This window comes from Tauraco erythrolophus, chromosome 18 (genome assembly GCF_009769465.1).
Source record: "Tauraco erythrolophus isolate bTauEry1 chromosome 18, bTauEry1.pri, whole genome shotgun sequence".
Classification (NCBI taxonomy): Eukaryota; Metazoa; Chordata; class Aves; order Musophagiformes; family Musophagidae; genus Tauraco; species Tauraco erythrolophus.
In genome coordinates this window covers 4,278,554-4,302,517 of record NC_141482.1, presented here as the reverse complement: position 1 = coordinate 4,302,517, position 23,964 = coordinate 4,278,554, and the positions used below count along the sequence as shown (strand labels likewise).

Genomic DNA, 23,964 nt, shown 5'->3' with positions numbered 1-23,964 from the left:
TATGTAGAAACAAAGATCTAATCCAGAGGAGGGTGGACAAAAAATAGGCTGTCCAAGGAGCAATAGGAGGAAGAAAGTCTCTGGAAGATAAAATAATCCAAAAAAATCACGTGTTTTCTGTTATCATGGTTCTTGATAAGCTGCTTAGGGATTGCACAACATAAGAGTATAATGGAAGTCCTTAGTATGGAAATTACAATTTATTTTAAAAATGAGACATCATTCGTGATAAAAACTACACTTAACTGGGAAGGTCATGTAAGCAGCTACTGCAAGTCCTTTCAGACTTGAATTAAAGTACAATATTATGGCTATAAAATCTTATTTTAGTTTTGCATTTGTGAGAAGCTATAAGCCACAATGAACTAACTCATCAATTTCTTGCAAGCCAAGAACTCGGAAAGAAAAGTTCTCCAAGGCATTGGCATTAGCTATTAGTGCACGGCAAAAGGAAGCACCAATACGGAGAGAATTGACCAACATGTACAGAGTCAACTTTAATACAGCGCAATATCAATTAAGCCAGTAACAACAGAGTCAGCTCCTAAAAACCCCATGCACACTAGTGCAGAATCCACTGAAAAGAGTGGAGGATTCCTCTCAAATCACACACTGTTGTTTTGACAGGCTATTTCATTATCTGTTCTGCTTTACACTCTGATATTCCTGTTATTTCCCAGTTCAAACTTCCACATTGTTGTCTTTTTCTGTATTTTGTGGTATCTCAGCCCCACCCAAAGCAAGAAGCATAGAAGCAGCCAGGTTTTCCTGAAAACAGGGAATTGAGACTCAACTGGAGGAAAAGGCAGGAGTCCATGCTTGTGGGGTCCAGTTCTGCAAATTTCACACCGAGTACATCTCATGTCCTTTTAACTTCAGTCAGAAATGTAGAATGGTTGAGACATACACACTTAACGATGCTTTACAGCTAAGGAACTTCTCAGAAATTAACACAGCTGACAAAATGCAAAGCTTTACTCTTAAAAAACAGACCTAAATGCTCCTGAGAACTGCAAATACCAAGTCATTTCATGTTTCCTTACCAATAAACAATCCTACATTTCACTGCTGCTATACACCAGCGACGTCTGTGTTAGCAACGCAGCCCGGCTCATCTGTTGTGGTACAACAATTTTCTCCAGGCACGGATCAATAACGTTCCTTGCTATACATCAAAAAAACTCTTCCTGGCAGACTCTAGTGCTGCCCTTGGTGCATTCTGGGACTAAGTTCATCCTTATGGCAAGCAGTAATTCAAGATTACACGCATTACCTTTCTCCAAGAGCTATTAAAGCTTTTTCTCGCTACACTAAAAACATTTGCAGGCTGAGAATCCAAGTACAAGCAACTCTAGGGTAGACATTATAAATCTCCACCGTCCCCACATTTACAACTCAGCAGAGGGCTTTTGGATCCAGATGACTCATATGACCCTTGCACAGAACTGCCAGACCTAAAACACGACCTCTGGCAATTGGGTGGTTACTATTTTTCCACCAGTCCTACCTCCAAAGCTCAAAGTACTTGCTGAAGCCTCAGACCCGGGGCAGAGAGTTTCAGACTTTTTTGCCTGACTGAATTTGCAATGCATATTGCAACTCAATGTTTCTGTGCATTAAGAGTAATCCACGTTTTGCCTGAGACAGATTTCATTTATTTAGTAAAAATACTATTTTTTTTCCTGTGTTACCTGGTGGTTTTGAAATACAGAACGTGCTTTCAGGCCTCTCGTGTACAAAGAGTTCTCCAGGCATGCAATTTTGATTTAAAGCAGGCAAATAACACTCACATGGCACATTGTAGATCGTGAGCATGAAATGAGACACTCTCTTGGCAACAGTACCCCCAAGCTTTTGTCATCCTAACACCTCTGGACTCCTTTAGCCAGAAGCGTGGTAGCCTTTAGGCTACTAAATAACAATAATTTTTCTTAAGTCCTTCATTGTGTTTTCCTCTTCATTTTTGCAAGCTTGAAGTTTGCTTTTTTTTTTCTTTTTAAAAAAAAATCCTTCATTAAATATAGAGGATTGCAGACCATCAACAGAAGATGGTTTATGAAATTGGGGACTGATAACAGATTAGTCTATTCGATCCCCCATAATAGTGGGATGGATCTCAAATTTTGAAAGCCACACTTAAGGAACAAGAATACAAATATAAGCAGAAGGAAACTCCACCCTCAATTCATTAAAAAAGTAAAAAAGAAAACCCTTGCATTTTCTAGGAAGGCACTACTCCCAGCAGCCACTGCTGGCTTTCAGTTTGTTCATTTTTGTGCTGCAGTGAAAAATTCTTGTTTGATTTACAGGATTTTTTGCTCAGGAAAAGCAAACTTGACCTGCAAAAGAACTTGCAAGAGAAGCAAGGCTCAGGAAGTCTGCTGTTGGTATATCTAAGAGCAGAGTCTCTCTTAGTGTGACATCAGACTGCCTTTTCCAGGTTTTTCAAGCACTGATTATCCGGGTGAAAGATCATTTCCTTTATCTCTGTTGAAGCACCTACTATGAAGCAAATTCTCATTCATGATCAGGTTCATGTTAATGTGAATAGAATCTAAGCACTTTAATATGACTTTAGAACAAGTGACAAGTTGTGTACAGGCTTTAAAACACCACTTTCTACACATCTGCATCTCTTTATCCCCTTCCTCTCACCCTGTATGGTGTGTTCTGTATTCTGCTGATATCCCCAACTCTTTCAGAGGCAGAACATTAAAGCATTCTACTTCAGCTCAGATGTTACAGACCTCCTACCCGGTTATTACAAGTGAACAAAAAAAAAAAAAGGAGGAAAAAAAAAGGCAAGCTTTTCTATCTGCCGTTTTCTATCCACAGACTATTTGCTGCCTTTGCATAGTTTATTCTATCATAATTGCTATCTCACTCATGTCTTTTATTAGCATCATATGTACATCAGCTTTTCCTGCAAGGTTTAGAGTGCAATTACCTCCCAGGCTTTTTTTTTTTTTTTTTGTCTTGAATACAAAACATGTCTTCAACACCAAACAAGAAGTACGTGAGTCCATTGTGTGCAACCTTATCTAATTAAAACTAAAACAACTGCAAAGTTGCCACATAAAGTTTGAAGTGGACAAATAAAAAGCGGCTGTAAAATTCATACAACCAAAAACCAAGTTACCCATTCCATTCCTCAACTTCATGCTTGTTTTAAAGAAAACAAATAAATCTCCTAACAGGACAAGTAAAACTATGTTACAAGCAGTGATAAAAAGCAGAGGAATGGAGGACCTGGTGAAGAGTATGCTCACATTTATAACATGGTACAAGATTTTATTAGTAGCTTATGTACTTACACCCCTCACATGGGCACAGGAAAAGTTCAGATGCAAAGCTGAGTGAACAAATGTTCCTTCTTATGGAATCAACCAACGGTCAAAAATAGTTCAGGCAAATTTATGCAGAGATACAGTTACACGTATGGACACTCAGTTGTATTTACATTGACGCAGTGCCATGGAAAGTGCCAATACAAGCATGTTCATATCCCAATTTTGTGATAAACAAGTGGGTCTTAACTTGCCATAATTTGACTCCCAGCAGTCTATCCATCACTCTGTGACCTGACAACTGAAGAAAAAAGGTGAAGCAGGAAGAAATATGTAAAGATGCCTACATAACCCTCTTGCTATAGAACTGCTATATGTAAACTCATTCTGATAGGAAAAATCCAGGACAGGGATTTGGTTTTCAGAATACCCATCACTAGCAATAGCTTAGCTCATACCAAGCCAAATTTTTAAATGAAAGAGAGAGAAAAATATTATAAACTCATACCTGATAAAAATGTGGCCAGAATGTACTGATGGCAAGTTCTGCTTTCACCCATCCTTCTGTAACAACCCCCGAGACATTCCATATGGGATTGCCCTGTGGTCCTCCGTTCACCTTCACGTAGACGTTCAGAGAGCCAGGACTCGAACGGTCTCTGCTGGACAAGTAATAGTGGAAGTCGATGCAATGTGTGTCGTTTTCCTTCAGCGTAGGCAACAGCAAGTGAGCTTTCTGCCCAGATGCTCGCCCAGAGCTGTTCACCATCATGAAGGAGCCTATAGAAGAAAACAAAAAGAGAAGAAAGAGTGGTTTTCCTTGGCTTTTTCAGTAAAAACAGCTCCATTAGAAAAGTCAGCGATTCCTTTAGAAGCTAGAAAATAAAACGTTCACACGAAGAACTCAAACTAGCTATTTTATGCTAGTTGTTAGGTAGCAGAAAGAAAGGATATTAAAATTGCAGGGTATATACACAAATAGATTCAGGGCCAACTGGAATCACTTTAATTAGATAACTTTAAAATCAAAATAAAAACACTATTTTGCTTTTATTATTTCATAACCTTGCAGTAAAACAGTCGCTCTAAACAAAAGCATATTCACACTTCAAGCAGCAACAAGGCTCTCCCACTGCGTGCAGTCCCCCAAAGGCACATTCAATACAAAAACTACAACAATGCCTGAAATTCTCAGCTGATGTTTGCCTACGTGGCCTCTACCCACTTCACGCCAACCTACACCTGTGAACTCTGCATCTAGGCACTGTACATTTTTGTAGGTGGTAGTGTCTTAAGAAAACCCCAATTTTCAGAGCCCAAATGAATGAGGTTTGTTAGCATAACAGCAACATCTAACTAGAAATAATGCACCAAGGACTATTATACTTACAGGAGGGAAGGGCAGGCTGATTTGAGGGAGGGAAACACATACTAAGGCGATTCCTGAGTTTGTTAACCTGGAAGCTTGCATCATATTAACCGTGGCACTTGATGTCGAACTCGCGCTCTGATTCATCAGGCAGTTATTTTATAGCACATTGTGTCTCAACCCATCTCTTCACGGATGCATCAAGGTGACAAATGTTAGCAATAAGGAGAAACGTTGTGAGAGTTACTTGATGCAATTCTGTTCAAAGGATCTCCTTTATGCGTGTGCAGACACTCACACTCAGAAAAAGCTGAAGAAATACTAAGACTGGAGGGAGGAGGGTGAAATCTGTGTGCCAGCAGTCAGGCATGATAATTTTTAATCAAATGCAGCCCTCCTGACACTCTCAGTTCTCATGCTACAGCCAAGGCATGCTACAAATGTATTTCTCTGCTGGCCTCTTGCAGTTCACAGAAGATTGAGTTTGAAAAGCCTTGCCTCACTTCTAACCTATTGACTTCCCCTATTCCATGCCACAGCAGTGTGACACACAGGTGAGCCAGATAAACATTTTGATCAATTCTGTGCAGTGAACAGCCATATATTCTAAATTTATATCAACAGATACCAGCAACTTTCTCCCACAAATTTTTTTTCCCTGTGTTTATATGATATATATGCATTTTGTAAAGGACTGCAAAGCACGGACGCAGAAGGAAGTCAATCTTCCATGAAAAAAATCACACACTCTAGAGACCTTGGAAAATTCAAGCACAGCTGGGGAAGAGGCTGTACTAAGAAATATGAAAATTTATGGGCAAGATGCTCTCTGGCAATCCTATCTTTCATTTTGATATGCTGAAAATGAAAATGGCCCCAAATCAAGAAATTCCAGATTCACAGCAAGGGCTTCAAGAAACAAAAGAGCAGAATCCAAACTTTTCTATTTCTCTCTACTAATCAAAGTCTGTAAGATGGGATCCTGACAAGTGTTCACCGTTGATCTAAATTCTGCTCCCAGTCAATCCCAGCATTCCCTTCTTCAATGACCACTGTGTGCATACTATTCTTAAAAATCCACCCAAATAAGTTAAAGTTTTGAGAAACTGAGATTTGCATTCTGTTTCTATGACCCAAGATAATTTTTTTTGTGAGAAAGCACAATTGCCAACAGGCTTGAAGAGGCAGCACAGCCTGGGCAGCAGGCTGGAAACCTAGCAGTGTGATTTCTAAGACTAATTATGACACTCACTTCCATGATCTCTCTCAGTACTCATAGTCTGCCTCAGCTTCCCTTTCAAATAAAGTAAGAATAGTTGTAAGAACCACTCTTTTACTGAGAATCTGGGAGAAAAGCCACTCTAAAACTGCTGAGTAACAGTAGTGTAGTACAGAGGAGTATTGTAGCTGCTGTGAAATGCTCTGCCTGCAGCATTTCAATGCCATTTTGAGAAACAGTAGAAGACAAGATGAAGACAAAGTCTATATTTGCCAGATCTCATACTTGAGGCTGATGGTACAGTCAATTAAAACACTCAGTAAAGAAAAACAGAGCTCCTGCACATCCGCAAGGATTTTGACAAAGTGCCTGCAACATTGTGTAGGAACCCAGGAAAACTTATTTTTGCACCATCATTACACTTCTCTGCATCTTTCTCAACATTTTTTTTCTTTTTAACATGGATTCCTAATCTAAAGAACTACTCTGAACCTCTACTGTCTAACACAATACTTTCTTGAAGTGCACTGAGGTAGGTAAATGTTTAATGGTAGAAAAAGTTAAGGAGTATTTCACTTTTACAGATTCATGTATAAAAATAACAAGCTTTCCTCTGGGAGAAAAAACATCAGCTTTTATAAAAAGTTCAAAGCAATAATTACAATTTTATTTTTTGCCACCCACAAAAAAATGAATCACAAGGTACTCGTGGTATGACAATGGCCCTTTGTGCAACTACTGACAATTCTAGAGAGAGTATGGAGCTTGAATCTGGTGACTGACAACATAAGCAAGTACAATATCCATCCACCAAAAAGCACTTAACAAAATAATTAGTTACTAAAAGAACAGTCTTACAAACAATTGCCATATGCAAATCATTCATAGATTCTTATTTATAGCTTTTTTAATACAGTACACCTAGAGATAGAGGAGAAAATGCTATAAAAATGTGTCTCCAGTAAAGCCCTGATAAGAGGTATTATTTTATACGACAGTGGAAAAGATGAACGATTTCCATTTATAGTGCCATCTCTGTCAGAGAAAAGTACTCATATCTTTAATTCAGTTGTGAATAAATTATACTCTGTATTCCATAAACTGGCCTCTAAACATACCCATCTGCACATGTTTTCATTTTTCTTTTCACAGCGTGAACCAGAATGGGTATCCTGTCCCCCGTCCTCTAGGACCTTCAAAAGGTCGCTCTGCATGCTCCATGAGCAATAGCTGAGATCCACTGTCCTTACATAAATGTCCACGCCCACTGAAGCTTGTCTGGGCAGGATACATCACTTAGTGGTAGGTGAGAAATCACCAAAATTGCTCTCACCAGAAAAAAAAATAAAATTCATAATGGTCTTTAAAGGACAAGTGTGGTTTTCCTTATTATCCTTAATAAAAATTGACATATTGTCATTTGGAGTCTGACAGCCTTCTTTAGACTGAACACAGAATTGTAGCTGATGGGACTTATTCTCAATTTATAGGCCTATATGTGCAAATAAGAGAGATACAATCTGGTCTGGCACCCAAAAACCACTTGTCACATTTTCCACTCTATATAGAACTGCGGAATGAATTAACATGTCACAAATGGAAATTATCGATCAACGGATGACTGAAAGCCACTTAAATGTCTTCAGGCAAGAATCTGAATAAAACAAAAGGTATCTTGGAGAAATTCTTATTTAGACCATGGCATATCCAATTTTGAAACACAGTAATAGTAGGGGTGGAAAAAAAAAAAAAAATCATTTAGCCTCATTGTTTTGCTTACCTCCATCCAGAAAGTTCAAATATCACAAAGTCAATGCCAAACTGAAAAAATGAGTTTGGGGGACAAAAACTACTTGTGCTGTGTAAAAGTTCTTTTTTTATATTTATTAGACACAGAAGTATATGATCATTAAAGCAGACTGAGTATCAGGTCAATTAAGTTTAGCACTCTTGGATCAACAGGTTAGATTAATTAATATCTTGCTGGTTTTGTCCTGAATAACCAAAAATGAATGTGTTACGTTCAGATCAGTGAGAAGCAAGGAGGATGAGAAGACGGTAAATAAATTCATTTTTAAAAATCCATTCAAACGACAGGAACATAAAACGGCACTCTTTCATAGTTATTAAACATACCACTGAAAATTGGGGAATTAAACCATGAAGTGCTCTCTAGCTGGCCATAAATTTCAATTTTTCCCCTGCTTGGTGCATAATGATGCCTTGATAAGCATCCTATTATTGATGCATCTGCAACATATATCCTCTTTTTGAAGCTGAAATGCTGCTCCGTAGCAGATGGTGGCTATTGTGTTTACACATCAGCACTTTATGATTGCATTTTCTCACGTCTGCAGTAAAAAAGAAAGCCGTAATTGAGTTTTAATGGCTTTGCACATTGTTCATTAAGATTACATGAGTGTGTTCTGACAAATGACAGCTGAAGAAATGAGCCACTGAGAACCCCTCGTGATCACCAGACAGACCTCGCTCGATGCTTTTTCACTGTTGACTTTGAAGAACCGTGCGGTTTAAAAGTGAAATTAGAGCAACCATTAAAGACTGAATGTAAACTTGAAAAGAAAACTGTCAAAATGCTCAACTGCAAAACGAGACTTCTAAAACCTTGAAAACCAGAACTAGGTAGAGAACATTCTTTCAAAGAGCAAACTCCTTCCCAAAACAAAGGAATGTGTTTTCCAGCAGGTCCATCAGGTGCACGAGTATGTTTTGGACACAGTTTTCCTTATTCCCAAAGAACAACTCTGTCTCCAAGAAAGCAAGTCTGACATCTGTCATTGTTAAGGCAGAACAAAGTAACATGGAATAACCCAGGTTGGAAAGGGCCTCAGGCCAAGCTCGTGCTCAAAGCTGGGTCAGCTATGAGGCTCGATCAGGTATCTCAGAGCTTTTACCTGCAGAGTCCTACAAACCTCCCAGGAAGACTGCACATCCTCTCTGGGAAATCTGCTCCCTTGGCTTGATGGCCCTCATAGTTTTTCCTTATATTCAGTTTAAAACCTCTCGTTTCAACTTATACCCTCTGTCCCTCATCCTCGAGGCACTCACTGCAGTAAAGATCCTAATTTGATATTCTTGATAACTTCCTTGTAGGTACTTGGGGGCCACTACTAGGTTCCCCCAAAGCCTTCCCTGCCCCAGGCTGAACAATTCCTGGTAACTCCTCAGCCTCTTCTTACAGGGCAACTGCTCCAGCCCCACAGACTTGGTGGCCTTTGCTGAACTTGCTCCAGTTCATCAGTGTCTCTGACATGACGACACCCAAAACTGGGCGCAGTATGCTCAATGCAATCGCATGACTGGCAATGAAAGCCATTTGTCTCCTGGCCATGACCCTGTCAAAACAACCCAGGATACCATTAGCCTCCTTTGCTTCCAGAGCACACCAGCAGCTTATGTTCAGCTTGCCATCTGCCAAGATCCTCAGGTCCTACTTGACAGAGCTGTTCCCCAGCCAGTTAGCCCCCAAGCTGTCTTTCCAGTTATTGCTGTATTGGTCCGTATCAAGTTTCATAGAGTTCCTGTCAGCCCATTGCTCCAGCCTGTGTCCATACCTCTACACGGTGGCCTTACTCCCAACTCTACTGTTCCCTCCAGCTTGATGCCATCTGCAAACAAGAGCTACCATCAACATCTGCCATACAAGCAGCTTTGACCCATCTAACTGCCACCACCCATCCAGATCATAACACCCTGACTTGGGAACGTGGGAAGCTTTGTCCTGCCTCTGATATCAGCAGCCGTACAGGACTTATTCTTCTCAAGTTCAACTACAGTGCCAAGCGAGCTCCGATATCTCTGTATTTAATCAAAAATATGAGGGAAATTAAGGTGTTCTAATTGCATACAAAACCCAAATGTTCTAAGAAGGATGCTTATTAGAAGAGTAAGCCACAGTATTTATTCCAGTCATCTTAACCTATGCATGTAAATGAATGAGTACACATCTTTGCAGTCTAAAACAATACATGAGAATTAAAGTCTACTCCTATGAATCCACAATGCACAAGAAAAAACTGCCACGCAGGCTGTGCAGATGGACATCAAAAGGAAGGACGGTTCATCGTCAAGGAGAACAAAGTTATTTAGAACAACATTGATTACACTGACAGCTCTACAGGTATGATCTCTCACCATACTTTTCACCATGCTTCCAAGGTTATTATGAGTGTTACAGAGCACAGACCACAGCACAGATCCTTGGGAGACACCTCTGTTGTGTTTTGGGGTTTTTTTAAATCAAAGTATTCCAATAACTTTGCAAAGTGTGAATTTCCTTTGCAAGAGTGCGATTTTCCTTTGCAAGAGTGCTTTGACTCTTTCCCAGTATTCCATTCCCAGTGAACTAGGATTAGGGTCAGAGCCAGTTCACTCTCTCATACTAATCTGGAAGTCCTTTATCACAGGTATTTTTACAGAAAGATGGATCAAGGAAGAGGCACCTATGCCAGTCAGCTAAGCGAGCTCATGCCTTTTCTGGTAAGGTTTCCATGTACCAGGTTTATGCATATTTTTTGGTAAAGCACATGTTTATAATACTGTTAAAGCAACTTGAATGCCAGAGACCAGATATTGAAAAGTATCTACACTAAGTCCAAAAAAATGTGTTTAAGGACAATAAAAGAAAGAAGTCCCTCTACCTCAGCCCTTTTTTTCCAGCAGTGACAAAGTGGCCACTGTAAGCAGAACCCAAGAATCAGGATACTGTGAAGTGGAATTTACTATTTCAAGCTTCTGACAGTCAGCTATATAAAGATTTATAAAATCAAAATCTGCGTCTATGCCTTCCATTGATTAGCCACAGACTGATCTTCCTCCCGTAGTATTTGTTGAGTCAGTTCAGGAACAAGACTCTGTCAACAACCTCTATAGTTTAATTACACATTGTGCTGGGGAAAATAAATACTTCCCATGCGCTTGCTTTAAGCCACTGTCACTTCATTTGTAGTTCTTATTTTATGAAAAGTTGTGATAACCTACCTGCTTCACCCTTCCAACGTTTTCATATCCCTTCTCCTCAAACTTGTAACAACCCAACGAGGCTCGGAAATCTCTTCCCCCCGACTGCTGTACTACAGATTGCAGCATTTGCACAAACTCAGTATTAAACACGGTGTAGCTCACAGCTGCCATCCGTTTTTCAAGTATTAGCACAAAATCAGACCCATGGGTTTTATTGCTCAAATCTGGGTCATACTCAATTAATCTACTAGAGAAATAAAAAGAGTTTGATTCGCAGATAAATATGAATATAAACCGCAAGTTGAGTTTAGAGTAATGCATGAGGACAATTCATTCACTTGGGAAATCGTCAGATAACAGGAAAGAATTTTTTAAAGAGACAATCCACTATTTGTAGAGAGCTTTTCTTCTGGAAATTAATGTCGTGAAAAGAATTATGTTATTGGGTGAATTTTTTAAGAAAAATCTTATCTGGGAGCAAGATTGATCCCATATTACTTCTGTGACCACAAATATTTGCTGTAATCATTTAAAGAAAAGGAAGATTGTGGTGCAAATGCTTTACCAGCCTTCCCTGAAAGATCAGGCGTGTAACACGAGCGGGTCTGGTTTGCACATTTCCAAATGTCCTTGGGAGGGAAGAAGTTTGCAACTCTTTTGCTTTATATAAAACCAAATAATTACAGGACAATACTCAGAACTAGGGAAACTAGGTTTCCCACAGTTTCATAATTGCAAACTGTAGACTTTTCATTGATTCCACTATTTGAGCAGTAAATTACTGCTGGCATTTTCAGTGGCATCCAGACACTGTTACCAGTAAATTGCAGGTGTTATCAAACTACAGTCCTTTTTCCAAATGTTTTTCAAGGTCTGAATAATGGTGACCCACAGACATTGAAAGATGTTAACAACTCAGAAATGGCCTCCAGCCAAATGGCAGCTTCCCTTTATTCACTCCTGAAGTTAACACTGAGGTAAGAGACACCTACTCAGGGCTTTGCCATCCAAAATGGGAAACGTTAAACTACTCCTGAATGAAGAAACAAGATGAAAAGATATCACGGATTACAAAGAAAAAACCACACATTTGAGTGATTTGCCTCTTTATACACTGGTGGATCAGAGAGAGTAAGATTCAACTAAGATTAAGTCAGTAAGAGGCAACTATTTAACTAAGATTCCAGCAAGTAAGTAGATTTCAACTACAAAATCCAGATGGGAAGAGATCAAATGACTGACAAAGCCAATAAGGGCCTAATTAGCAGAGAGCTTTAAGGTGGATAACGGGATTTTTGCAAGAGGCTGTGAAACAAGGAGTTGGAGATTAAATGTTTTGTCAAAAGTTGCAGAACCCCAGTTCTCTTAAGAGCAGAGAGATGGTCTCATTAAGATATGAGATTCAGAGTCCAAAAGCTTTGTTGTCCACTGTGGGTTTTATCTGTTCCAGCAACATATATTGCAATCCACCCAAAATTTGTTTGCCCATTTTTGTTACTTCTATATGGCTCTTTTTTCACTTCATGCATAGGGAAGGACCCTATTTGTGAAAGGGATGCTCTCTCAACCTTACAAGAATATGTAAATTAAGTGAGAACAGCTTCTTCTCTGGTCTATTGTTAAAAGCATTCTTCTTATGAATTAATGTATATGTATAGCTCTTGGTCACATAATTCTGTAACATTCACCAAGGACAGCCAATGACAGAGATTGACATATTTGCGATATAAAGCTAAACATGCAAGATTCAGGTTCTGACTTTGTAATTTCCTCAGTGACAAATGGGTTTTTTTAACTTGGCCCAAAGAAAATTAAACTGAGTTGCGAAGGCAGAACTCTTATAAAAATAGAAACGAAAATAAGCACTTGGGAGAGTGATAGTATCCAACATAGTAGAGGGAAGAGGAAATTTTTAAGCACAGGAGGGACTTCTTGTTGTCTCAATTTCTCACATAGGCATGATCACTGAGCTAGAAATCCTGGAGCTGCAAGACAACCGAGTGTAACGCTACAGAAATGACTAGACAGGGAAAAAAAAAAGAAAAAAAGAAAAAAAAAAAAAACAGGAAAAAAAAGAAGTCTTTTCTCCATTGCTAGTTTCCGGCCTCAGCAACAGGCCAGAGTGGTCTCTAGTAGCCTTTATTCAACATGGCAGCCTGTTAAGCCAAGTGCAAGGTCCTGCACATGGATTGACACAATACCAAGCACAAGTACAGACTGGGCAGAGAATGGATTGAGAGCAGCCTGGAGGAGAAGGACTTGGGGGTGTTGGTTGATGAGGAGCTCAACATGAGCCAGCAATGTGCGCTGGCAGCCCAGAGAGCCAACCGTGTCCTGGGCTGCATCCAAAGCAGCGTGGGCAGCAGGTCAAGGGAGGGGATTTTGCCCCTCTGCTCTGCTCTCGTGAGACCCCCCCCGCAGTGTTGCGTTCAGCTCTGGAGTCCCCCAACAGAAGAAGGACATGGAGCTGCTGGAGTGGGTCCAGAGGATGCCACAGAGATGATCCAAGGGCTGGAACACCTCTGCTATGGAGACAGGCTGAGACAGTTGGGGTTGTTCAGTCTGGAGAAGAGAAGGCTCCGAGGTGATCTTATAGCAGCCTTCCAGTACCTAAAGGGACTACAAGAAAGCTGGAGAGGGGCTTTTGACAACAGCGTGTAGTGATAAGACAAGGGGCAATGGCTTTAAACTAAAAGAGGGGAGATTCAGATTAGATAGAAGGAAGAAATTTTTTACATTGAGGGTGGTGAGGCACTGGACCAGGTTGCCCAGAGAAGTTGTGGCTGCCCCATCCCAGGAAGTGTTCAAGGCCAGGTTGGATGAGGCTTTGAGCAACCTGATCTAGTGGAAGGTGTCCCTGCCCATGGCAGAAGGGTTGGAACTAGATGATCTTTAAGGTCCCTTCCAACCAAAACCATTCTACGTTTCTATCTCAAGAGCACAGTCTTTCCCTCCTAATAAATCAGCTGAAGACATTTGCAACTGATGCTTGCTGGAATAGCATCAGTGGCCAAATGACCTTTTCCTCTTCACCAAACTCAAATTTTGATTACAAAGCAGAAATCATTGTTCATCAAACCTCAGAAGAGAGCCATTGCTCCGAAGTTACAGCCATCTGGCAACTCTTCTGCACATCTCACACTCATCTCTAGGCTCCAAATTTCTAGAATTTTCTTCCCACATTTCATAAATGTGTCTTTAATAAAAGACCGATTGCCACAGTTGTAAGCATAGTTTCTCTGAGAAACAAAAAACAGTGTGTGCTGTAGAATTAGAAACAATTCTATAAATCTCAGCAGTGAAAAACTTTTTAATAGATTCATTGTCAGCATTCAACGTTGCTAAGGTCACTGCTGTAGTATACTTCAAAAGTGTCCTTATTCCATTATTTACAAACATGGTATAAATTGCTTGGCAGTGCTATTAAAAAAAAAAAGTCCATTAGCAAATGAGCCATTCCAATCTATCAAGTAAAGAAATCTTGTAATAACAAACATATAATTTTTCATGAAGAATAGACGAGTATTCTCTACAACTTTAATTCTCTATAACCTTCTTTGTTACATCATCATCTTTTAAACCTGATGAAAATGTATACTAAACCCTGAAAACTGAACGGGTTTTGTCGCTTTTTAATTCCAGTAGTCTGACAACTATTTATCCTATCAATCACTATCTTAACACTTTGGTAAAATGTAGACAATTGATTTAAACTCTTAATAAAGTGTAGGTCATTAAATGGACAAATAAACAAAATAAGGGGAATGGCCATAATTCAACATAATACCTTCATTTAAAGACACTGCAAATCTTGTTCTTAGCACCCAAGAGCTTTATTACAGCTGAGCCTTGGCAGAGAAAGCCCACAGAAATGAGTTGTAAGGACATTAGTAAGCCTCTGTTCAAAGCCTCTCGCAAACACCACTCAAGACGGCTCCAGATTCAGCAGAACACCAAATATCTTCCTCATCTGATCTAACCTGTGGCATAAACTGCCGCTGAACGCCTGCCTCGCTCATGGAAACGGCAATATTCCAGTAAGCAGACTCTGTATACACTCTCTGGAAAAAAAATCATCAAATTTTTACATTCAAGCTATACAGCTACTTGTGTACGGAGCATAATTTATAATTAGATGCTAAAGAGCTCTCTTAGGATGAAACACCGACAATAAAGGTGTTCAGAGGCAGTAGTCAGTAAAGATTTTTCTGAAAAATTAATTGCTACTTATTACGCGTGCCTCAGCTCTGTTTTCAGATGTGGTACTTATTTTATAAATAAAATTCTGTATCTTGTTAAAACCCAAAGGCTAAAACTAAAAACCTCTTCAACCAGGTAGATACAGATTCAAGGAAAGCATGTTTTAGGTTGGTGACTACAAGCAACTAAATAATTAAATCACCACATCTCAGCTACTGCAACATCAGCTCTCCTTGGAGGGGGCAGCAAGTCCAAGTCAAAAGTCTGCTGCCTCTCAGTATAAAAACTGTCAACAGAAACATGATTCAATATGCCTAAATGAATATGATATGCACAAAATTAAGATTAAAATTTCTGTTTTCAAAAGCTATCTTTCCCAAGAATGTCTCATATATGTAGTGGTCAACAGACACAAAAACCCTCTAAAAACATATGATTAGCCTCATACCTGTTCTGCGTTACCCAGATACAATGGTTGATCGATGAAGACATTAAAAACTTAACAACAGTCCTTTTCCAGGGTACCTTTTGTTCTCTACTTTTGTGTTGATGTTGTTTCCCCATTCTGGTTTGTCTCTGAATGCACTTTTTCACTTTTGCCTAATTCTCTCCTCTAACAATATTTAAAAAGAGGAAGGACAGAATACAAACTCCACTATGCCTTCCTCTCCCTTTCTAGGGATGCAACAGACACCTGCTGGATGCAGCCTCATTCTCGAGAGGCGTGTGGATGGATGGCTCAAAGGTTCATAATAAGGTTTGATTTAATTTGGCTGCTCTAAAGCCACGCAGATCGAATACTATCAGGTGGTTACTCTGGTGTCGCTCAAGGCTCTCAGACACTAGTCTACTGTGTCCAACAGTCTGCATCAGACAAAGTCTACTGCCTGTCTCCAATGCCTCATGAGATCCTCAGTTGATTCAGCTGTGTCCATAGCTTCGTGGTCTCCATAAGTTAATAAACCATGTTTATCTTCTTGCTGTTGTGTTTAATTAAAGCTGACATAAAATCTAAATCACTGGGCCAGTTGGACCCTAAAGGTTGAACCAACGAGGACTTTCTGAAAGTCACTCTAGAATCACCTTTGGCATCAGCAAGCCAGCTGCCAGAATTATTTTGGTGAAGATACTACTTTACTAGGCATATAGTTCAAGCACATACTTATTTGTCAATATACTGGACTCTCTGTTTGCTTATTCATTAAAGACAAATAGTTGAATATTTTTATTACATAATTCTAGAGTATTAGAAGTGTCAGCCAGAACTAAGTATCTCATTAGCAGGCATGCAGCTACATAACTAGCCAACATTTATGATCTCTGCAACTTGTGTAAAACTTCCATATGTCTTGTATATGTAACGTTTTCTAGGAAACGGCAGAGGGATTATTACCTTTTATATTTGTGACAGAAAACACGTATTAAATGTAATGCCAAAAAGCATCTATAGCAAATGATGTCTGAAGAGGAATTGTTTCTTAAATAGTTTGTTTTTATATAACTGTGTTCTAACCATATGGTCACTTATTTGCACATTTAAGAAATCAACACTACAGCTCTAAACTCAGAATTTGTTAAAGGTTATATGCTGAGCTATTTTTGCATCAAATTTTCAACTTTGCTGTGAGCTCAGTTTCAACAAAGCGTTGGGTGCTGTTGAAGTCAGTGATGCTATTCTGGGTGTACTGCACCATAGCCAAGGATGGAATTTGGCAGTGAATTCAAAAAATAATTAAGGCCATCTCACAAGCACAAGAATTTCTCAAAAGGAGCAGCTCAAAACTGCAAAAGCAGGGGCTGGTGCAGACCACCATGGAGGCGTATTGGCACAGGAGGAAGGAGCCTCAGTCATTCTGACCCACATCTTTACCAGCTGTGATCACTGTCATTTGCTCATTCCCATGGGAACTAAATTAGACCAGATTTTTCTCTTAAATGGGCAATGTTTGTTTGCCTGTCTTAACTCCTATTGTAATTACAGCAACCTAAACAGGGAAGCTGCTATCAGCATCCTCTTTTTCAGGGGTGTTGCACTGTTCAGGTGGACACTTTCTAGCTGAACATTACTGACTGTGTTTCAAGAAAAGGAAATACCACCTTGAAGCAGCTCAGTTGCCAACAGCGGCTAGTACTAGCGTTCAGAGAAGGTGCCTGTCTCCTTGATAAAATAGTAGTTTAATCCAAATAGAAGATATTTCTCCATAACATCATTAATTTTGTGACTGGCTTATGACACAAGACAGTATTTGTGCTTAAAAAAATTCCAAATCATGCAGTTGCAATTCAAGATTAGTAAACTAGATGTATCATTACACAAAACTCTAATCATTATTTAAGTAAACATCTGATAGCTACTGAAACTTGACAAATATTTTTACTTAAATAATTTGACAGTTCTGTTCAATAACAAACATTTCTTTCAGTAGCCTGAAACGTGTTGCCTTTGAGCCACTCTCTATGTCCCCGTGTTTTAATTAAATATGCTTAGCACACTTAACACACATAATTTGTAATATTTCATGACTCACTTCTTGGTCTTTCTGATATTAGGCAACAACAGGACTGCCAGTATCCACAAAGGCTATTATTCTCATGTGCTTTTTTGAGCCCAGCTGGATGCCTGTGTAAACATTTTGTACTAAATTGTCCAAAAGTAGATATAGATTTATCTCCTGTGGACTGCAGTTCATTTAGAATCTAATAGTGTTACATGCATGATGTTCTAATTGTTATTAGAAATTAATGGTATCTATTGAATCACATTTTCTGGTCAAGATTTTCCTGCTGAAAACCAATGGGGTTGCCCACTACAACACCCATTCCGAGCTCTGTAGGTGATGGCAGACTGACTTGTTACCACTGCTTGGATGGAAACTTCAAACATGGTACCTGCTGAGTTCCTTGATCCAATCTGAACCCACCTTTTTCCCCCACTAGATAACTTTTATGTAGTACCTGCCACACCAAAATGACTGGTTTATAGGGTCATAAACACATTAAACTGACTTAGGAGGATTTCATTTAAATAAAAGGTAAATATAACCACATCACAAACATTGCACAAGCTCTTAGTACTTTGTTCAAATGGATGGAGCTGAAAATTACAGACAGTGCTAGACTGAGCTTACACAGAGATTTTTAGTTTGCAGAGTAAACAGGGTTCCTAATGTCAACCAGAAATCATAAGTTATATAGGAGACAGCCCCTAATCTATCCCAAGACAAACTTGACTCCCCAGTTTGTCTCAAGTTCCTCACAGCTCTCAACAAATTTTTCTGTCAGTGCCGCGCTACATATGTAATTGCTCATTTCCTCTTACAGAAAGCAATTTAATATATTAGTAGGAATGACATTTGGGCCATCAGTTGTTAACCTGCTGCCACGTTTGACTATTTTCTGTCTCCACTAGTCTTCAAATCCCACGTAGAATTTTGTTCCCCCTGAGGATTACCTTATCTAATAAACTCTCAGGAGATATTTCAAAAGCTTTGAAATCCCTGGTAAATCCAGTTTTAATCCATTATTACACTGACATAGAAGTAATTTCTGTACAGTAGAAAGTAATAGTTGTCCTCTGCAAATGCTCTGATGGTTAGTCTACCATGCCAGATTCACCCTAAGTGGATTCATCTATTTGGTATTGTTTCAATTGTTTTACCTCCAAGCCTTCCAAGATCACTTTTTCTTTTCTTTAAAGAAAAAAAAAACCCACACAACAACAAAAACAAACACCTCTTTACTCTTCTTTTTAGTTATCAATTAAACATCTATAGAAAAAAATACATCAGCAAAACAACTGCCTCACTTAATTTCATCAGATTATCAAAAAGCCTTGTTATTCCTTACCAAAACCATGACTGGTCATTTGCCCAACAGTACCTTAGCCTGACATCCATGCAGAAAGATCCAAAAAAAAGACATGATAATTTCTAGAATTAAGACTAGTGCAAAGTAATCATTTGGACCATCTGAAGTGTACATTTTTCACCAAGTGAAGAACTAATCACTGACATTCTAGCTGACTCACCAGTTCTCGTTTCCTGCAACTAGATATAAATAAACCTAGCATCTCCTATTATCTATTCTGAACTTATTTCTTCACCCCAATTACAAGTGTCTACACTACAGTTTGAAATTATTCTTAGTAGGCTCCTTTTAGATTTTTAAAGTAGAATGCCATTTTTATCCTCAAAGCTTACACTTACTTGCTAGTCTTCACAGCCCCAGCAGTCTCTCCCAGTTGGTACTTCCAGTCTTCAAATATGCCAACAAACGTAGCAACGGCTGGATGATTTGCTCCAATACATAAGCTGCACTCCCTGATCTAAAGCACAAAGGGCAGTATAGTTCCCTGCATACAGCCCCAATAATAATTCTTCCACTGAAACCAATAGCAGGATATGCATGCACTCCAGTAAAGGGCAGCTCTAAGACACTTTAATTCTCTAATTCTATTTATTAGAACTATTTGTACTTTAAGCAGGTATGAAATTTTTTTGAGGGATTACGCATTTTAGTCATTACCAGACAATGAATACTGGGAGTTGTTCCCAGCATAAATAGGAATAAAAATAAAAACTCTAAATTAAATGTTTTTGAACAATATAAAGTATTGAGACTTGATTGGAGTGCCAGGCAATTACAGTAGAGCATTTAAGATGGCCAAGAGCGAAAGTGAAAACTTCAGTCACATTTTCAGAACCTCAATGAAGTAATGGCAGGACTTCAAAAGGGAACAGAGATGTTTCCACAGGCAATGCTTATCCCTACTATTCCAAGAGTTTGCAGTTGAAACAGGTTGTAAATACCTTGGGTAGAAGGAACTCAAATTAAGAGAGACTTGAGTGGCTCTCTCAGGTTCTGATCCTGTTTTAAATAAACCAGACAAATGAACCTCCTCCCTGAACTCAGCATGATCAGGATCAGTGCCAAATTATTAACAAGCATTTTCTCAGTAGTATTAGCTATCTCTGAAAAATAATTGCTCCTCACGGCCTTGCAAACAAATGAGCCATTTATGTAGGATTTACACTGAGCTAACTGGAATTTTCACAAATTCATGCAAAACAGGCTAACCTTCTAAGCATGTGGATGCAATTAAGCTTCCAGTTTTCCCATTAATCTCTATTACAGAAATGTAGTCCAGGATCACATTTCTATTCGTCCTAGTTTAATATATCAAATTCTATCCTTACTGCAAGAGTTGTTCGTGTTGTGATAGCTCCATAAGTCAACATTGTTCTGAAATACATTTTAGGATGGAGATTTTCCTAGCATCCAAATCCTGCTCATTCTTAGAACTTGGTTTAAATGGCCAAGTCAGTCTCTGGCAAAACGGGATGATTTTCATTCAACTTTTCATTTGCAAATTCCAACCCAGAGTTGAAAGAAGAGAATTTGTATCCCATCCTTCACTTTCACAAACACAAAAGCACACCTGGATTCCTGTCAGGCTCTGGACACAGAATTTTTAATCCACTGACAATAATACTGCAATTCCAGGTGTATATTAGTTTTATCAAAATCATATGCTGTGACACAGATATTCATTGTGCTTCTACTGTCACTAGAAACGCTGCTTGGTGTGACTTATTCTCTTACTCCTTCAGCTGCCTTCACAAAAAATCAAACTAAGCATTAAAGAGATGCCTTGCTTGTAAGAAAATAATTCAGTATATTCTCTTGAAAAACGTGTGTATGTGCATTCCATACAGCCATGAGTTGCCAGTATTTCCCTAAAGCAATTAAAGCTTTCAGACGCCTTCATGCAAAAAAACTATCCTGAAAACTTTATCTTTTGCAGATACATCCCCGAATCTTTGAAGTATTTGTCAAATAACCATACGGAACTGTTTTCTGATCTGTGCAGAAGACAGGAAGCACAAGAGTCAGCAGAATACTTTAACCTAAACCATCTTTGCCTAAGAAAGCAACTCAAAAGGAAAACTGAGTGCCACTTTTGTTTTGCAGGTTGTACTCATCCAGACAGCTTTGGAAACAAAAATCACAGAATAAATAGGAAAATGTCTCAAAATGCATAATTTATACATAATGTATACAACATAAAACATATCATTACAAAATCTTATTTATTAACATCACTTACATCTGCAACATGATCCAAAAACCAGGCAGTTACTTAAACATGTAGCAGTGTTGGAAGTAAAAACTTTTGATGGATCTTAAACAACTACTCCCCTTCTAGAGGACACTTTTGCTTTGATTGGCTACTACTGGTGTTAACTCCATGCACACTGGGGCAGGGTCAGCATACATACTCCGACCACAGGTACCAGAATGGCACTCCACTCACAGGCAAAGAGGAATAAAGATTAAATTAGAAAGTTTCTACATCTGAAAAACAACTGTTGAAATAACCTCAATGTTTACGACAGATAGGCAACAGTATTTTTTACTTTGGAGATTTTATTGACTCTTAATCAGAGTAACCTGCATAACTTGATCACGACTTTGTCACTCACGCAGAACGCTGCCGTATTAAAACTCATCGTGATGAGTAATCTCATGAAACCCATAATATTTCCTTTAAATGAGAGTGTACATACAGGTCACCTACTGCATCGCCAGGATAATCAATTCACCAAGAACAATGGCATTGGATGCTGGATGGCTTATTTCTCAAAATAAAAACCCCCAAAACCCAGAAAGGCATTCAGCGTGCCTTCTCCAGTGGCTGGATAAAGCCCTGGGATGCACGGGAACACGGAACCTGATGCTGCCTGTGGCACTAATCCTCAAAGCTTCGCACCTTATCTGTGTCAGGGAGCTGCCACAACTCGGGGGGCAGCAGCAGTAACCACGCACGGAGAGCCCAGCGCTGCTCCGCACACGGAAATGTTCCCTCCCCAGCTCCGACCTGTGCGGCACAGACAAGAACACGCCACATGGAAACAAACACCTTGTCTAAAAGAACAGGAAAAATATTAATAGCTTAAGACTGTTAATGCTCTGCTCAAAATGCCTCTTTAAACACACCATTTTCAGTGGCTGAAACTGGAAAAAAATGTACCCGAGACGGACCACTGCTGATTGTGATACAGATGTAAAAAACACACTTCAAAAATTAAAGCTTTCCTTTTTTTTTTTTTATTCCCCCAGTCTTCTCTGTTACTTTTGGTATACAGAGCACCATGACGTGAGCCACCAGAGGAACGGAGTCTGAGCAGTCCTCCCATCGGACAATTTCCTTGGCAGGTTTGCCTCCTCATACTGTAAGGAAGAATCCAATTTCCAAACCTACAGGCAGCCCATTTAAAACACATCTTTCCATTCTGAACACACACCACTTGCAGCTTATGCTTGGAGGACATGCAATTATCCTCGTAAGGCAAAGGCTCAGCACATTCTATGAAAAATTGGTAACATGCCCTAGGTTTACATTTGCAACATAGATATCTTTATGAAATGTTGATTTCACAGTGCTGTAGATACCACATGCCGAGCGTAACCCTTCCTCCAAAAAAAAAATCTTTAAGAATCCTACTCTATTTTTCTTTTCTTCAAGAATACCAGATTCAGTATTAGACCATTTTAATTTTAAACAGTTCAAGATTTCTTTAGTCAGTGTATTCGTGACGACGCTGAAATGAATTAACAAGAATTAAGATAATTTGCCCCATTTGGATCAGCTTCTATTTTGTATTCACACAGCCTCTATCAAGGGGACTAATTTGGAAGAACAGCAGAGTGTAATTTCTTCCTGTTCACAGAATTGGTGAGACTCAGCATGCAACTGTTTCCCTATCAATTTTCTAAGAGCTGTGTTTCCAAAGAGTATATACTTAATCTTCCTGGAATTCTCTGGGTCATTAACATACTTTTTTTTTCCCCCCCTAATATATTTCCATTATGCATCAGCATAAAAAATCGTTTTAACCACTTGCTACTTAGGAAACTATCCAACACGTCTTACCTCATACACAATGATGCTGGAAATCAAACACCAAGAAGCATCTGAGCTTCCATACAGCACAAAGTTGTTAAATATTTCCTTATTTTTCAGAAATGTACAATAAAAGTCTGGACAGCTGAACTGCCACATTAACACCAGCACAGCATGTTTCCAAGTGTTCTGACCAACACTGGGGCAAGTACTGAAAAATAAGGACATTGACCACAAAATGCAACAATATCAATGAAAGCAAAACACTAACTCTTTTTCCATATGGCATCCACACTCCCTACAACTCCAGGTTCTTTACATTTAGTACAACAGGTACAATTTTCAACTGCCTGTTGCTTGTCCGTTCCTGCATTCTCAAGCACGTTCGCTTGCCGCACGGCAGGATGTCACACACTCAACCACACAAGCAAAAGTCTCCAGCACGCTTCCAGCATGCATTAAAACGTGAAGCACCACATATTTGCAACTTTGAAATAAGTGTGAATTTTAATTACTCATTTAATTAGTCATCAAGCTCTTGAAGATGCTCTTGTTACTACTTTGATGTCTAAGATGCTCTCGAGGTAAGTAAGGCTACAATCTTCAGCTTTCCCTCCTCGACACGGTGCAAACCAAGCATCATGTGCAGTACGAGGTGGGATATCCGGACAAGGAAAGGCAGGGCTGGACCCCGAGTTACCACGGGAGCTGCCAGGCAGTTGGCAAGCACCCCCGCTGAGCCTGCTTGCTTATCTCCCCCATAGCAAACACCCCCAAAAACCCCAAAATCTTCACCAACTTTTAAGCAACACGTTTTACATCAAATTTGCCTCTTCTCAGCTGTTACAGATCAGACCACGGCGAGTACCTTGTCAAAACTCACAGCTCTCAGTGTCCAGAGCCCCAGGGAAAGCAGAGCCAAGGCGGTCGCAGTGGCAGGACAAGGTTTCTAGGACTCGTTCCTCACACCACGGCTGTTTGGTCACTGCAGCCAGCAAGAACA

The 23,964-nt window shown here is 39.4% G+C and overlaps 1 protein-coding gene across 3 annotated transcripts in view; it reads right to left on the bottom strand.

Moving 5' to 3' along the window:
• Positions 1–23,964, bottom strand: part of PTPRT (protein tyrosine phosphatase receptor type T) — a 461,775-nt gene that overhangs the window by 279,121 nt on the left and 158,690 nt on the right. For all 3 annotated transcript variants that reach the window (XM_086623021.1, XM_086623022.1, XM_086623023.1), the window contains exon 3: positions 3,796–4,067. In XM_086623021.1, the coding sequence (XP_086479147.1) occupies positions 3,796–4,067 (272 nt within the window). The remainder of the gene's footprint in view (positions 1–3,795; positions 4,068–23,964) is intronic.